General features: G+C 44.0%; 1 protein-coding gene across 14 annotated transcripts in view; it reads left to right on the forward strand.

Moving 5' to 3' along the window:
- The window catches only part of LOC122927676 (proto-oncogene Mas-like), a 248,088-nt gene that overhangs the window by 90,212 nt on the left and 142,096 nt on the right, over positions 1 to 15,780 (forward strand). For 5 of the 14 annotated variants that reach the window (XM_044279759.1, XM_044279761.1, XM_044279755.1 and 2 more), the window contains exons 2-3: positions 244 to 329; positions 11,917 to 12,049. In XM_044279759.1, the coding sequence (XP_044135694.1) occupies positions 270 to 329; positions 11,917 to 12,049 (193 nt within the window). In that variant the 5' untranslated portion in view covers positions 244 to 269. Of the gene's footprint in view, positions 1 to 243; positions 330 to 11,247; positions 11,318 to 11,916; positions 12,050 to 15,780 lie in introns of all 14 variants that reach the window. The other 9 variants (XM_044279751.1, XM_044279752.1, XM_044279748.1 and 6 more) reach the window with 4 other exon arrangements.

Here is a 15,780-nt window from a genome sequence, read left to right on the forward strand (position 1 = left end):
ACCAATCTGATATTGATGACCTATCCCAAGGTAGGTCATCAATATAAAAATCCCAGAAAACCCCTTTAAGAAAATATGTATATTTTGTCCATGACTATAGTAGTGTAGTCATGCTGTGTAAAAAACTGGTAGAGCTGTAAAATTATTTGTATTCAATGACAATACAAGTAATAAATCATCTTTGACCAAAGACTGAATCTTTGACTTTTGCTATCTATACAAATAATACAATTTATTTTAAAGCTATTCAGTGAAAGGTTGACTTAACCATGGAAGAGACTGGGAAAAAATGGAAGAAACTTGAAAAGAACCTAAGTGAACCTTCTAAGGTACTTCAAGTATTCATAATTCTAGAAATTGAAAGTGATGCAATTCGTTTTTCACTGATGGTTGCTAGGAGATGTAGATATATTTTTTTTCATGGGTGTGAAAAACGCATAAAAAACTGATTGCACCCAGGCGGAAAAACTGAAACACTGAATTCAATTGCAGACAAAACTGACCGAACTTGCGTGCAAAACCATCTGTTTTTCCCTGAACAGACCCTGAGAGAACCCGTAATGCTTGTGTGAAAGAGGACTTACATATAGCTTCAGAGATATATGGTATATGGTATGTAATGCCACCACAATTTCCTTATCCACTGTTTAGAGTATGCCCATAATTATTCATACCCCTGGCAAATTTTGACTCAAAGTTACTTTTATTCAAACAGTAATTTTTGGACGGGAAATGACATAGGTGTCTCCCAAAAGCTAATAAGACAATGTACAAGAGGCATTGTGGAAAAAAATAACATTTCTCAGCTTTAATTTACATTTGAGCAAAAAATACAAGATGTTCCCCACTGTGGAAAATCTCAGAGGACGTTGTCGGAAGCCATAAGTGACACCTGTGCTGGCCAGGAGGATAGTTAGAGAGGTGAAAACGAATCCAAGGATCACCACCAAGGTCATCCTGGTGAATCTGGGCTCTGCTGGTGGCAATGTCTCAAGGCAGACAATCCAACGGACACTGCACGCTGCTGGGTTCCATGGATGCAGACCAGGCAGACAAAAGCTTGCTTGGCCTTTGCAAAAGCTCATATGGACAAAGAAGACTTCTGACTATCTGTGTTATTGTCAGATGAAACAAAAATGTTATTGTTTGGTCACAATGATGTTTCCTTCATTTGGCGTAAAAAAAGAGAAGCCTTCAACCCAAAGAACACCATCCCCACTGTCAAACATGGTGGTGGGAACCTAATGCTTTGGGGGTGTTTTTAAGCCAGTGTACCAGGGAACCTAATCACAGTAAAAAGGCACAATGAAAAAACGACAACATCAGGCAGTCTGCAGAGAAACTTGGCCTTGGGCACCAGTGGACATTTCAGCATGACAATGACCCAAAACACACAGCAAAAGTGGTGAAGAAATGGTTAGCAGACAACAACATTAACGTTTTGGAGTGGTACAGCCAGAGTCCAGACTTGAATCCAATTGAGAATCTGTGGAGGGAGCTAAAGATCAGGGTGATGGCATGAAGACCCTCCAACCTGAAATATTTGGAGTTCATTGCTAAAGATGAATGGGCAAAATTACCTGTGGAACATGCAAAAAGCTGGTCTGCAATTATAGGAAGCGTTTGATTGCTGTAATAGCCAATAAAGGCTTTTCTATTGATTATTGAGAAGGGTATGAATAATTTTGGACTGGACACTTTTTGCTCAAATGTAAATAAAAGCTGAGAAATATTCCCCCCCCCCCCCACACACACAATAATACCTCTTGTACATTGTCTTATTATCTTTTGGAGACACCTATGTCATTTCCTGTCAACAAATAACTTGCTGGTTTGCCAGAGTATGAATAATTATTGGCAGCACTGTAGTTATATATTTCTATGTATTTAGAAGTAGGGATCAATGATTGAAAGGTGTCTTGCATGCTTCACTCTGAGTACATTATGCCAAATCGACAGGAGGGAATCTATGGAGCATGATAGTCCACCTCTTAATACAAGTTAAGGTGGACTAGAAGGATAGACAGCAGGGGCACTGCCAAGGATGAAAATGTAATTGTCACGGATGGTTTTGCAGAAAGCTGGAACTTATAAATAAACATCCGACTGGCTTGATCCCAAACTAAGGAGCATATGGGTGAGCCCTATAAAATCCCTAGAGCTCTCTTCATGACTGCTATGCCCATGCAAGGTCTTTATGGTAGATGATTGCATGTCCACGTACCTAATACTATGTAACCCCTGAAAACCCTATAATAGTGAGGGGACACGACCACTGGCTCCCTGCACTTATTGCGGACGGAGTCAGGGTCACCTACAATCAAGCCAGCAAGGAACGACAAATAAAGGAAACAGACTTATCTGAGGAATCAGCAGAAGCAGCCTCCAGCAGTGAACACATTCCAGGAAGAAGTATAAACCGCAAAGTGAGGCAGTGTGGGAGGGAATATAAAGGGAGACAATTAGTGTAAATAGGTGACAGCTGGGAGAAGGAAAGGAGATGACAAAGTGAAACCAAAACAAAGACCGTCATGCAGGTAGAGAAGAACATCTAACAGACCTTCTTACAGAACTGGCGGTGACAGTAATGTACTTAAAAAACTGAACAATGGGGGAAATGTAATATAATATACACTCACCTAAAGAATTATTTGGAACACCATACTAATATGGTGTTGGACCCGCTTTTGCCTTCAGAACTGCCTTAATTCTGCGTGGCATTGATTCAACAAGGTGCTGGTAGCATTCTTTAGAAATGTTGGCCCATATTGATAAGATAGCATCTTGCAGTTGATGGAGATTTGAGGGATGCACATCCAGGACACAAAGCTCCCGTTCCACTACATCCCAAAGATGTTCTATTGGGTTGAGATCTGGTGACTGTGGGGGCCATTTTAGAACAGTGAACTCATTGTCATGTTCAGGAAACCAATTTGAAATGATTTGAGCTTTGTGACATGGTGCATTATTCTGCATTATTCTGCTGGAAGTAGCCATACAAAGCTTTTTCTTCCGCTATGGAGATCTAATGTGAAAGTAGCCTAAGTTATATCATTGTGAGAACAACCATATTGCTACTTGCCAGTGGCATGCCAAGGGGAAAGGGGGGGGGGGGGCGGTCAGGGGATGCCAGAGCCTAAGGAGCAATGAGCGATTCCATCAATATAGATAGAAGCGCTCATTGCTGGAGCACAGGGAGCTGTGGTTCTGTCACTCAGCTCGATCACTTCCGCACTGAATGGTGAAGAAGGAAGACTTCTCCCTGCTCCACCATTCAGCCTGCAGGCACAGATCACGCTGCTGGCCTGTGTGGGCGGAGCCTGCAGCCCGTTAATCTACATAGGCTCCACCCATACACTGCTGCAGACCGATCTGTATCTGCAGGGGAGAGAGGACTGTGAGCTTCAGGAGCGGGACAAGGTGAGTAGGTACTTTTTATTTATTTTTAACAGAGAGGGCACAGAGGGCATTTCTACCATGGAGGGGGCACAGAGGGAATTTCTAACATAGAGGGGGCACAGAGGACAACATTTGTACAAAGGGGGCACATAGGGAATTACTACTACAAAGGGGGCACAGAGGGCATAATTGCTACAAAGGAGGCACAGAGGGCATTACTACTACTACAAAGGGGGCACAGAGAGCATTATTACTACAAAGGGGCACAGAGGGCATTATTACTACTACAAAGGGGGTACTGATGGCATTATTACTACAAAGAGGGCATTACTACTACAAAGTGGGCACGGGGGCAATACTACTGCAAAGGGGGCACAGAGGGCAATAATACTACAAAGGGTATTACTAGTATTAGGGGGCACACGGGCATTACTACTATGGAGGGGGCACAATGGGCATTACTACTATAAATGGGATACAATGGGTATTATAACTATGAAGTGGAAACAATGGGCATTACTACTGTGAAGGAGGAACAGTAGGCATTATTACTATGAAGGGGGCACAAAGGGCATTACTACTATGACGGTGCACAATGGTCATTACTACTATGAAGGTGCACATCGGCATTACTACTGTGAAGGGGGCACAGATGGCATTACTATTGTGAAGGGGGCAGAGAGCATTACTCTTGTAAAGTGGGTGGGCATAACTGTTATAGAACACTGAGTGGGCATTATTACTATGAAGGGGCACAGAGGGCATTATTACTGTTATGGGGGCACAGTGAGGGCATAACTGCTCTGAAGGAGCACAGAGAGGGCATTACAACTGTGAAGGGGGCACAGATAGGGCATTACTACTTGGAAATGGGCACAGAGAGGGCATGACTACTGTGAGGGAGGCACAAAGAGGGCATTACAACTGTGAAGGGGGCACATGGAAGGCATAAGTACAAACCGGATTCCAAAAAAGTTGGGACACTAAGCAAATTGTGAATAAAAACTGAATGCAATGATGTGGAGATGGCAAACGTCAATATTTTATTTGTAATAGAACGTAGATGACAGATCAAACGTTTAATCCGAGTAAATGTATCATGTTAAAGGAAAAATATGTTGATTCAAATTTTCACGGTGTCAACAAATCCCCAAAAAGTTGGGACAAGTAGCAATAAGAGGCTGGAAAAAGTAAATTTGAGCATAACGAAGAGCTGGAAGACCAATTAACACTAATTAGGTCAATTGGCAACATGATTGGGTATAAAAAGAGCTTCTCAGAGTGGCAGTGTCTCTCAGAAGCCAAGATGGGTAGAGGATCACCAATTCCCACAATGTTGCGCAGAAAGATAGTGGAGCAATATCAGAAAGGTGTTACCCAGCGAAAAATTGCAAAGACTTTGCATCTATCATCATCAACTGTGCATAACATCATCCGAAGACTCAGAGAATCTGGAACAATCTCTGTGCGTAAGGGTCAAGGCCGTAAAACCATACTGGATGCCCATGATCTCCGGGCCCTTAAAAGACACTGCACCACAAACAGGAATGCTACTGTAAAGGAAATCACAGAATGGGCTCAGGAATACTTCCAGAAACCATTGTCAGTGAACACAATCCACCGTGCCATCCGCCGTTGCCAGCTGAAACTCTACAGTGCAAAGAAGAAGCCATTTCTAAGCAAGATCCACAAGCTCAGGCGTTTTCACTGGGCCAGGGATCATTTAAAATGGAGTGTGGCAAAATGGAAGACTGTTCTGTGGTCAGGCGAGTCACGATTCAAAGTTATTTTTGGAAATCTGGGACGCCATGTCACCCGGACCAAAGAGGAAAAGGACAACCCAAGTTGTTATCAACGCTCAGTTCAGAAGCCTGCATCTCTGATGGTATGAGGTTGCATGAGTGCGTGTGGCATGGGCAGCTTGCATGTCTGGAAAGGCAACATCAATGCAGAAAAATATATTCAGGTTCTAGAACAACATATGCTCCCATCCAGACGTCATCTCTTTCAGGCAAGACCAAGCATTTTTCAGAAAGATAATGCCAGACCACATTCTGCATCAATCACAACATCATGGCTGCGTAGGAGAAGGATCCGGGTACTGAAATGGCCAGTCTGCAGTCCAGATCTTTCACCTATAGAGAACATTTGGCGCATCATAAAGAGGAAGGTGCAACAAAGAAGGCCCAAGACGATTGAACAGTTAGAGGCCTGTATTAGACAAGAATGGGAGAGCATTCCTATTTCTAAACTTGAGAAACTGGTCTCCTCAGTCCCCAGACGTCTGTTGAGTGTTGTAAGAAGAAGGGGAGATGCCACACAGTGGTGAAAATGGCCTTGTCCCAACTTTTTGGGGATTTGTTGACACCATGAAATTCTGATTCAACATATTTTTCCCTTAAAATGGTACATTTTCTCAGTTTAAACTTTTGTTCCGTGATTTATGTTCTATTCTGAATAAAATATTAGAAGTTGGCACCTCCACATCATTGCATTCAGTTTTTATTCACGATTTGTATAGTGTCCCAACTTTTTGGGAATCCGGTTTGTACTTTGAAGGGGGCACAATGTGGCCATAACTGCTGTGAAAGTTGTACAGTGAAGGCATAACTACCTTGAAGGGGCACAATATGGGTATAACTACCGTGAGAGGGCACATATCTGGACAAAACTACTGTGAAGGTTGTACAATGAGGGCACCACTACTGTAAGGGGGTACCATTTTTTTAAGTATTGGTGGGGGGTGCCAGATAAAGGACCCGTCCGGGGGCCAAACAGCCTAGGCATGCCACTGCTACTTGCACATTATTACTAGAGATGAGCTAATTTCTAAAAAATTAGATTTGGCTGGTTCGCCAAATTTCCCCCCCAAAATTGCTTCAATCCGAATTGATTTGCGGCGAATCACGTTAAAAAATGTCTATTTCCGGGCTGCAGAGATCCTTTATATGGATGTAGAACACTGTGCCTTGCAGTAACACGCATAGGGAGTGTGCTGGGTTAGTGAAATAATACTGTCAGTGAGGATGACATGCACACTTATTTGGGTAGTCACAGGGCCAAAACTGACCAAATAACTCAAGTCTTAACTCAGTCTTACAGGTCCATGTTAGCATCAAGAAGGCTACAGAGTGGCAAAATGACAGAGTATTGAGGTGGTGGCAGCATCAGGAGGCCACAAAGTGGCACAATGACACAGTGTGAAGTTCGCAGCAGTATGAGAAGGCCACAGAGTGGCTCAATGACAGATTCTGGAGTTGGCAACAGCATGAGGAGGCCATAGAGTGGCACAATGACAGAGTCTGTAGGTGGCGGCAGCATGAGGAGGCCACAGAGTGACACAATGACAGAGTCTGGATAAAAGACTGAGGGCAAAGATTGTTGAGAAAGATGCAGATGGAAAGTTAAATGTAGAGCTGTACGACGTCAACCTGATTAATGCAGTCCTCAAAAGCAAGTTGGGTTTGTCAGTTCTAAAACCTAAATTAGATTGTGGGGCGGGTGATCAGTCCAAGACCTTCAAGCAGCAGCAGCAACATGATACCACGGAGTGGCAAGGTGACATAGTGTGGAGATGGCAGCATGAGGAGGCCACGTAGTGACACAATGACAGAGTCTGGATAAAAGAGTGAGGGCACAGATTGTTGAGAAAGATGCAGATGGAAAGTTAACTGTAGAGCTGTACAACGGTAACCTGATTAATGCAGCCCTCAAAAGCAAGTTAGGTTTGTCGGTTCCAAAACTTTAATTAGATTGTAGGGTGGGTGATCAGTCTAAGGCCTTTTAAGCAGCAGCATGATGATGGCAAGTGAGTGGCAAGGTGACATAGTGTGGAGATGGCAGCTGTAATGACCGGTGTCACGCACAGGGAGGAAAACAGGGAAAGCCCTGCCTAAGGGAGAGGGAACGGTGGTGACCCCTAACTCACCTTGCGGCTGGCACCTGACTGCCCTGACGTCCCTAGACGGGTTCCTCACCCGTGCGGCGATCACGTGCCTAAACCCTGGCTTTCCCTGAAATGAGCCCTAGATAGTGAATGGGCCGGTGGGATCGCTAGTCCTCACCACTGCACTAAGAGGGAAACACCAGGGAGAGGACAGACAAACACAAACACCCAGGTGGACGACAACAACTGTCCACAAAGGTCCAACAGGGATCCGGAGGGTAGCGTTCTGAATCAACAGTCAGAGAACGCAGCAACACAGCTCCAGTGGGTCAGGATAGATGTCCAGGCAGGAAGCTCTATCTCTGGCAACCAGAGAAGTGTGAGAGAGGAATATAGGGAGGTTTGGGAGTGCTGGACAAGAAACAGCTGAGGAGAAGGAGCTACGGATCCCTGAGTGAGCCAAAAGGGTTTGCAAAGCAAACCCAGAAAGCTACCATAAGGAAAACAGCCCTATCTTAAATAGAGCGTGCAGCCAACCGCAGCGACTTCCTGACCCCGGGTATAACGGAGTCAGGCGTGGTTCTCGATACCCTCGTGATAGCAGCATGAGGAGGCAACATAGTGGCATGGAGACATAGTGTTGAGATGGCAGCAACAGCAGCAGCATGATACTACAGAGTGGCACAGTGACATAGCATGGAAATGGCAGCAGCAGCATGATACCACAGAGTGGCAAGGTGATGTAGTGTGGAGATGGCAGCAACAGCAGCAGCATGATACCACAGAGTGGCAAGGTGACATAGTGTGGAGATGGCAGCAACAGCAGCAGCATGATACCACAGAGTGGCAAGGTGACATAGTGTAGAGGTGGCAGCAACAGCAGCAGCATGATACCACAGAGTGGCAAGGTGACATAGTGTGGAGATGGCAGCAACAGCCGCAGCATGATACCACAGAGTAGCAAGGTGACATAGTGTGGAGATGGCAGCAACAGCAGTAGCATGATACTACAAAGTGGCAAGGTGATTGTGATCTATGCCTATATAATGTGAGAAAGTGTCAGTCTATACTGTGGAGTTGAGGAAGACTGACAAGCCGAAACACGTTCTGTGAACCGTTAATAAAGCAAATCGCTGAGAAGCAAGCACGTCTGCTGGGATTACTATTTATGATACCACAGAGTGGAATGGTGACATAGTGTGGAGATGGAAGCATCAGGAGGACACAGAGTGGCATGGTGACATGGTGTGGAGATGATCTAATCTGCTGCATCAGGCATCAGTGAGTGGAAATCCTTGTCGATCCACGCCTGATTCATCTTGACAAAAATAAGTCTCTCCACATTTTGGGTGGACAGGGGAGTTCTTGGGGTAACTATGGCCCCTGCCGCACTAAACACCCGCTCTGATGCCACACTACTGGTTGGGCAGGACAACTTTTCCACGGCAAACTCTGCCAGTTTTGCCACAAATCCAGTTTGGCTGCCCAGTAGTCCAGCGGATCTTCAATGTGGGGTGGCAGGGTGCTGGCCAAGTATGCCACACCTGCTGGTTCAGGTCCTGCTCCAGGTCAACCTGCTGCTGCTGGTGAGTAGTTTCTTCACTATGCAGGCTTGCCCACCACATCAGAGCCACGATTGTCCCAGGCCACTTAATGGTGTCGCTGCAAATGTTGTCACAGAGCAGTAATGCCAACATTGGCCCCCTGGCCACGCCTCCACTTTCTCTCCACAGATTCGACATATGACCATGTTTACCTTGTCTGGAGTTTTGACAAAAATCTGCCACACCGCCGAGTAGCTGATTTTACCCCCAACACTCCGCACTGACTGACAGCTAGTGCCGCTGCTTGCGTGAATCCGTGCACCACTCCTTTCTGGGCAGCTAGGCTGCTGCGAAGCGGGTGGTCTACCCTGGGCACGTTTGGCTGCCAACCTGCCACTGCTGCCACCCCTCTGACTCCCAACCATGCCACCATGTTGCTGGCTGAACTGCTGCCTCGTAGGCAAGCTGCCACCCTCTTCTCCCGATGATGATGAAGCCCCTTCTTCACCCGGCTCCCAAGTGCGATTGGCTTCATCAACATCGAGTAGTGTCTGCAAGTCACTGGTGTCCTCCTCAATGCTCTCTGGGTTAGGAGCCTGACCCCTCGCAACACCACCTACCACACCACTCTCCTCATCATTACATGGCTGTCTAGCGTAGGAAGCGGTGCATGTCTCCTCCAAATATTGGCTGGACATTAGCTGCTGACTGTCTTCGAGTAGGTCGTCCTTGCTAAATAGTAGAGCTGAGCCCACAGCAGATAGTACTTCTGTGGCTGAGGGAACAGCAAAAGACAGAGGCAGTTTGAAGACAGGTGAGGGCACAGGGTCTGATCCCGGGCCATGCCAACTAAGGGTTGTGTCTGACGAACCCACCAAATGTTGGCTGGGGGTATCCGATGTCACTTGGGATGAATTGGATGACCGAGTTAACCAATCAATAACCGCTTGGTTGCTGGTTAAGACACAACCAGTGGATGACACCGGGAGCTCAAGCCTCTCGCTGCAACTCCTGCTGCCACGGTCCCTTAATCTGCTGCAACCTCTGTGCATGTCCTGGCACTTCTCTGTCTGACTAAAATAATTAAAAGCAAATTAAAACAACCCTAAAAGCCCAGGATATATTTCTCGTTAATTATTATAACGGAAATAAAAACAAATGTGAGCTGCATATATATTTCTCGTATTCGACTGAAAAAGGCCAATAAATATCAGGAAAAGTTAACTGTGTATATTTTTCGCTTTTGTTTCTTGCATATGGTAATAAACTCTTTTAGTGCAAATAACACCAAAATGTGAACTGCGTATATTTTTCTCTTATTGTACTGAACTGGCAATAAATGGTTTGAACGCAAATAACACCAAATGTCAACTGTGTGTATGAAATAACTGCAGAAGTGACCTGAGTAAATATATTTTTTGTTGAACTGAAATAGGCCACTATACTCTTTCACCATAAATTACTGCAACAGTGCAGTGGGTATATATTTCTCTTTTTTTACTGAAATATTGCCCTATATGCTTTCAACAGAAATAACTGCAACAGTGTAGTGGGTATATATTTTTCTTGTATTACAGAAATACGTCCCTATACACTTTCACCAGTAATTACTGCAACAGTGCAGTGGGTATATATTTCTCTTTTTTTAAATAAAATACTGCCCTATGCACTTTCACCAGAAATGACTGCAACAGTGCTGTGGGTATATATTTTTCTTGTATCACTGAAATACGGCCTTATACTCTTTCACCAGAAATTACTGCAACAGTGCAGTGGGTATATATATTTCTTTTTTAACTGAATAGTACGCTTTCAATAGTAATTACTGCAACATGCAGTGGGTATATATTTTTCTTGTATTACTGAAATAAGGCCACTCTATATGCTTTCACCAGAAATAACTGCAACAGTGCAGTGGGTATATATTTTTCTTGTAGTACTGAAATAAGGCTTTCTCCAGAAATAACTGTAGAAGTGACCTGAGAAAATATATTTCTTGTTGGACTAAAATAGGCACTATACACTTTCACCAGAAATAACTTCAACAGTGCAGCGCGTTTCCTTTACTGAAATACGGCCCTATATTCTTTCAACAGAATTAACTGCAGCAGTGACCTGAAAATTTACTTTTTGTGTTGGACTGAAATAGGCCACTATACTCTTTCACCAGTAGTGCGTATATATATATATATATATATATATATATATATTTTTTTTTTTTAATTAAATGTTTTGTGTATTACTGAAATACCGCCCTATACTCTTTCACCAGAAATGACTGCAAATGATTTTAGCGTAAATAACAACAAAAGTGACCTGCGTATATATTTCTCATATTGTATTGAAATAGGCCACTAAATGATATCAGCGCAGTTAACAGCAAAAGTGACCTGTGTATATATTCATGTTTTTCCACAGATAAAAGCCACTAAAGGCTTTTCAACATAGCACTTGCAACCCAATAACTAATTGTTGGAATAACAGAGAGGTATTATGAGACTATCTGGATCCCCAAGTAATGTTTCCCTGCACTTGTAAATGGCTTTTTTTCACAATGAGGATTTTCCTATGACTCTCCCTAGCATGTGCACGCGTCTCTCCCTGCCTGTGAAATGATTCCTCTCACTGTCCTTTCCCTGCACTTGTAAATCGCTTCTTTCCTTTTTTTTTTTAACAATTAGTTTTTCTTTCACTCTCCCTAGCGCCTGCATACACGTCTGTCCCCGAACAAAGTGCGATAGAGAATGGCAGACTCTAAGATGGCAGCCGTATTTATAGATCTGTGACATCACCGGGCTGGCTGGCTGCTGATTGACTGCATGCATGGCATTATTGGTCATCCCGCCTTCCCAGAGTTCCTTGACCCACGTCCTCACACGTGTAGCCGCCATTTTAGATGCCATTTTAGCCACCTGCCATTGTAGGAAATAATGCGATTTGTTACCACGAAGCGTGAGAAAATTCACATTCGTTCAGAATCACATTTTTCCTATAATTCGGAACAAATTTGACTTCTTTAGCTTCGATTTGCTCATCTCTTTTTATTACTACAGCATACTGATAATCTGATTATACATTTTGTTCCAGGAAACATTTCAGAAAGCTGAGCTACATAATATGAAGACAAGAATATCATTTTTCAGTCAGTGTGAGTTTCATATTCTTCTGATAGAAGGTAAACAGCAAGTAAATGAAAGCTTTCAGACCATCACTATTTCAGGTACCTATATTGCTATAACAATAGCATGTATATTACTTCATATTAGTTTATACAGTGCCTTGCAAAAGTATTCACCCCCCTTGACTTTTTTCGTGTTTTGTTACATTACTGCCTTATGTTCAATATTTTGTTAATCTGAATTTTATGTGATGGATCAGAACACAATAGTCTAAGTTGGTGAAGTGAAATGACAAAAATATATAAATAAAACTATTGTTTAGAAAAACTGAAATTTTTTATGTGCGTATGTGTTCACCCCCTTTGTTAGGAAGCCCATAAAAAGCTTTGGTGCAACCAATTACCTTCAGAAGTCACATAATTAGTCAAATGATGTCCACCTGTGTGCAATCTAAGTGTCACAGTATCTGTCATTACATATACACACCTTTTTTGAGGCTACAACGCCTAAGCAAGAGGCATCACTAACCAAACACTGCCATGAAGACCAAGGAACTCTCTAAACAAGTAAGGGATAATGTTTTTGAGAAGTAAAAGTCAGGGTTAGGTTATAAAAAAATATCCAAATCTTTGATGAACCCCAGGAGCGCCATCAAATCTATCATAACCAAATGGAAATAACACGGCACAACAGCAAACCTGCCAAGAGACGGCCGCCCACCAAAACTCACAGACCGGGCAAGGAGGACATTAATCCAAGAGGCAGCACAGAGACCTAAGGTAACCCTGGAGGAGCTGCAGAATTCCACAGCAGAGACTGGAGTATCTGTACATAGAACGACAATAAGCTGTACGCTCCATAGAGTTGGGCTTTATGGCAGAGTGGCCAGAAGAAAGCCATTACTTTCAGCTAAAAACAAAAAGGCACGGTGTGAGTTTGCGAAAGGCATGTGGGAGACTCCCAAAATGTATGGAGGAAGGTGTTCTGGTCTAATAAGACTAAAATTAAACTTTTCGGCCATCAAAGAAAATGCTATGTCTGGGGCAAACCCAACACATCAAATCACCCAAAAAACAAAACATCCCCACAGTGAAACACGATGGTGGCAGCATCATGCTGTGGGGATATTTTTCAGCAGCCAGGACTGGGAAACTGGTCAGAGTTGAGGGAAAGATGGATGGTGCTAAATACAGGGATATTCTTGTGCCTGATTTGAGGCTAGGATGGAGGTTCGCCTTCCAGCAGGACAATGACCCCAAACACACTGCTAAAGCAACACTTGAGTGGTTTAAGGGAAACATGTAAATGTGTTGGGATGGCCTAAGAAGCCCAGATCTCAATCCAATAGAAAATCTGTGGTCAGACTTAAAGATTGCTGTTCACAAGAGCACACCATCCAACTTGAAGGAGCTAGAGCAGTTTTGCAAGGAGGAATGGGCAATAATCCCAATGGTAAGATGTAGCAAGCTCATAGAGACTTATTCAAAGCGACTTGGAGCTGTGGTTGCTACAAAAGGTAGCTCTACAAAGTATTGACTTTAGGGGGGTGAATAGTTATGCACATTGACTTGGTCTGTTATTTTGTCCTATTTGTTGTTTGCTTCACAATAAAAAAAGAAAAAACATCTTAAAAGTTGTGGGCATGTTCTGTAAATTAAATGATGCAAATCCTCAAACAATCCATGTTGATTCCAGGTTATGAGGCACCAAAGCACAATAAAAGTCAAGGGGGGTGAATACTTTTGCAAGACACTGTATATACAGTGAAAAGTTGCAAACATTTCAATATTTTCTATATTTCTGCATAAATTTGACCTAAAAGTTAATGATAGTTTCACACTTTTTCAAGTAGATAAAGATAACCAGATCAAACAAATGAGACAAAAACAGTAGACTTAGTTATTTATTTATTATGGAAAATCATCGAATATCACATGTCTGTAAGTGGCAAAAGTATGTGAACATATATGGTTAGGACCTGTTTTAATTAAAGGACAGGGTTCTATTAAAATTTGATCTTTACACATTTGTGTCAGTGTATTGTGGTGAGAACAAAGGAGATTTCTGATGAGTTAGGCATTTTTCACACTTGTGTTTTGATTTCCAGTTTTGAAATCCGGCAGAGGATCTCAAAACCAGACCAAACCGGTTCCGTTTGGTGTTAACACAACCAGATGCGTCCTATCCATTAGGATGTGGTTGTGTTACATCGAAACAGAACAAACTGTATGGCAGTGTGCAGCTTACCAAGGACAACGCCATACATTGTATAGCGGCTGTGCTTGGTATCGTGCTAAGCCCCATTGAAGTGAAGCTGCAAGAAGCTGATCGGTGGAACCCTCAGGTGTCGGACCCCCATCGATCAGACGCTGATGACCTATCCTGAGAATAGACCATCAGTATCAAATTCTCTTCAAAACCTTTAATGCAATGGAAATGTTGTGAAAAGACTAGAGTTGAGAGGACACCTGGATGTTCGGGTTCGACGTGTTCGGCCGAACTTCACAAAAAAGTTCCGAACTTGACCCGAACTTGACCCCGAACCCAAACCGCATTGAAGTCAATGGGGACCCGAACTTTTGAGCACTAAAATGGCTGTAAAAATTTCATGGAAAGGGCTAGAAGGCTGCAAATGGCATCAAAATGTGTTTTAGAGCATGGCAAGTGCTCTGCAAACAAATGTGGATAGGTAAATGACTTTAAATAACATAAAATACATACAAATATAAAAAATAATAATCTTAATCTAGGAGGACGAGGTCCATATGGAGTAGGAGGTTGAGGAGGAGGAGGTGGATGTGGTGGTGTAGGTAAACTGTCATGGTCTTACCTTCTCACTGTTCTCCTTCGTTTGACATGTGCTGGCGGCCATCTTGGTTTCTGGGTTTCTTGTAGCCTCCCACCCTGCGGCTCCTCCTTCCCACTGGGAGGAGCTGGATGCCTAGCTCATATATATAGAAGGTCTGTGGCTTCAGTTCCTTGCTTGGTCCTCCTGTGTGCACATGCTTCAAAGACTGCTGCTGCTTCTGGTTCCTGATCCTGGCCTCGTCTGACTACCCCGTTGGTTCCCGATCCTGGCTTCGTCTGACTACCCCGTTGGTTCCTGATCCTGGCTACGTCTGACTACCCCCCTGGTTCCTGACCTCCGTCTACGCAAGACCCTGCTTCAGTTTAGCCATCCGTTTGGACTTTAGCTACGGCTTGATTTTCAATAAAGCCTTCTTATTCCACCTATCTCTGTTGTACGTCTGGTTCATGGTTCCATGACATTAGGACCAAGCCATGAATTCTGACGGTACAGGGCCATCCTCGCTACCTACGCTGGTTGCCAGACTTGATCAGCAGGATCACCTGTTGGGTCGGTTCGCTGTGGCGTTACAAACCCTGCTTGAACGCACGGCTCATTTAGCTTCCGTTGTCGATGGGTCGGTTGTCGCTCCTGGGCCCGCTCCTACTGCCGCTCCGGTTGTTGCGCCAGAGTCTACCCCGACACCTGTTGCTGCACCTGCGGTGTTTCGGGGTATGACCGGTTCTGCCCCCCTTCCACAGCGCTTTGGGGGAGAGCCAACTCAGTGCCGAGGTTTCCTTAACCAGGTGGCCATTTATTTCGAGTTGCTGCCACATGCCTTTCCTACTGAGAGATCAAAGGTGGGCTTCTTGATCTCGCTGCTCTCGGACAAGGCCTTGGCCTGGGCCAGCCCTTTATGGGAGAAGAACAATCCGGTGGTTGCCGAGTTTTCCGGTTTTGTTGCTTCTCTTCGGAAGGTATTCGATGTGCCGGCTCGTGCTGCCTCTGCTGCGAAGCTCCTTATGTCCATCAGACAGGGTTCAC

The sequence above is a fragment of the Bufo gargarizans genome, chromosome 2 (genome assembly GCF_014858855.1).
Source record: "Bufo gargarizans isolate SCDJY-AF-19 chromosome 2, ASM1485885v1, whole genome shotgun sequence".
NCBI classification, from domain to species: Eukaryota; Metazoa; Chordata; class Amphibia; order Anura; family Bufonidae; genus Bufo; species Bufo gargarizans.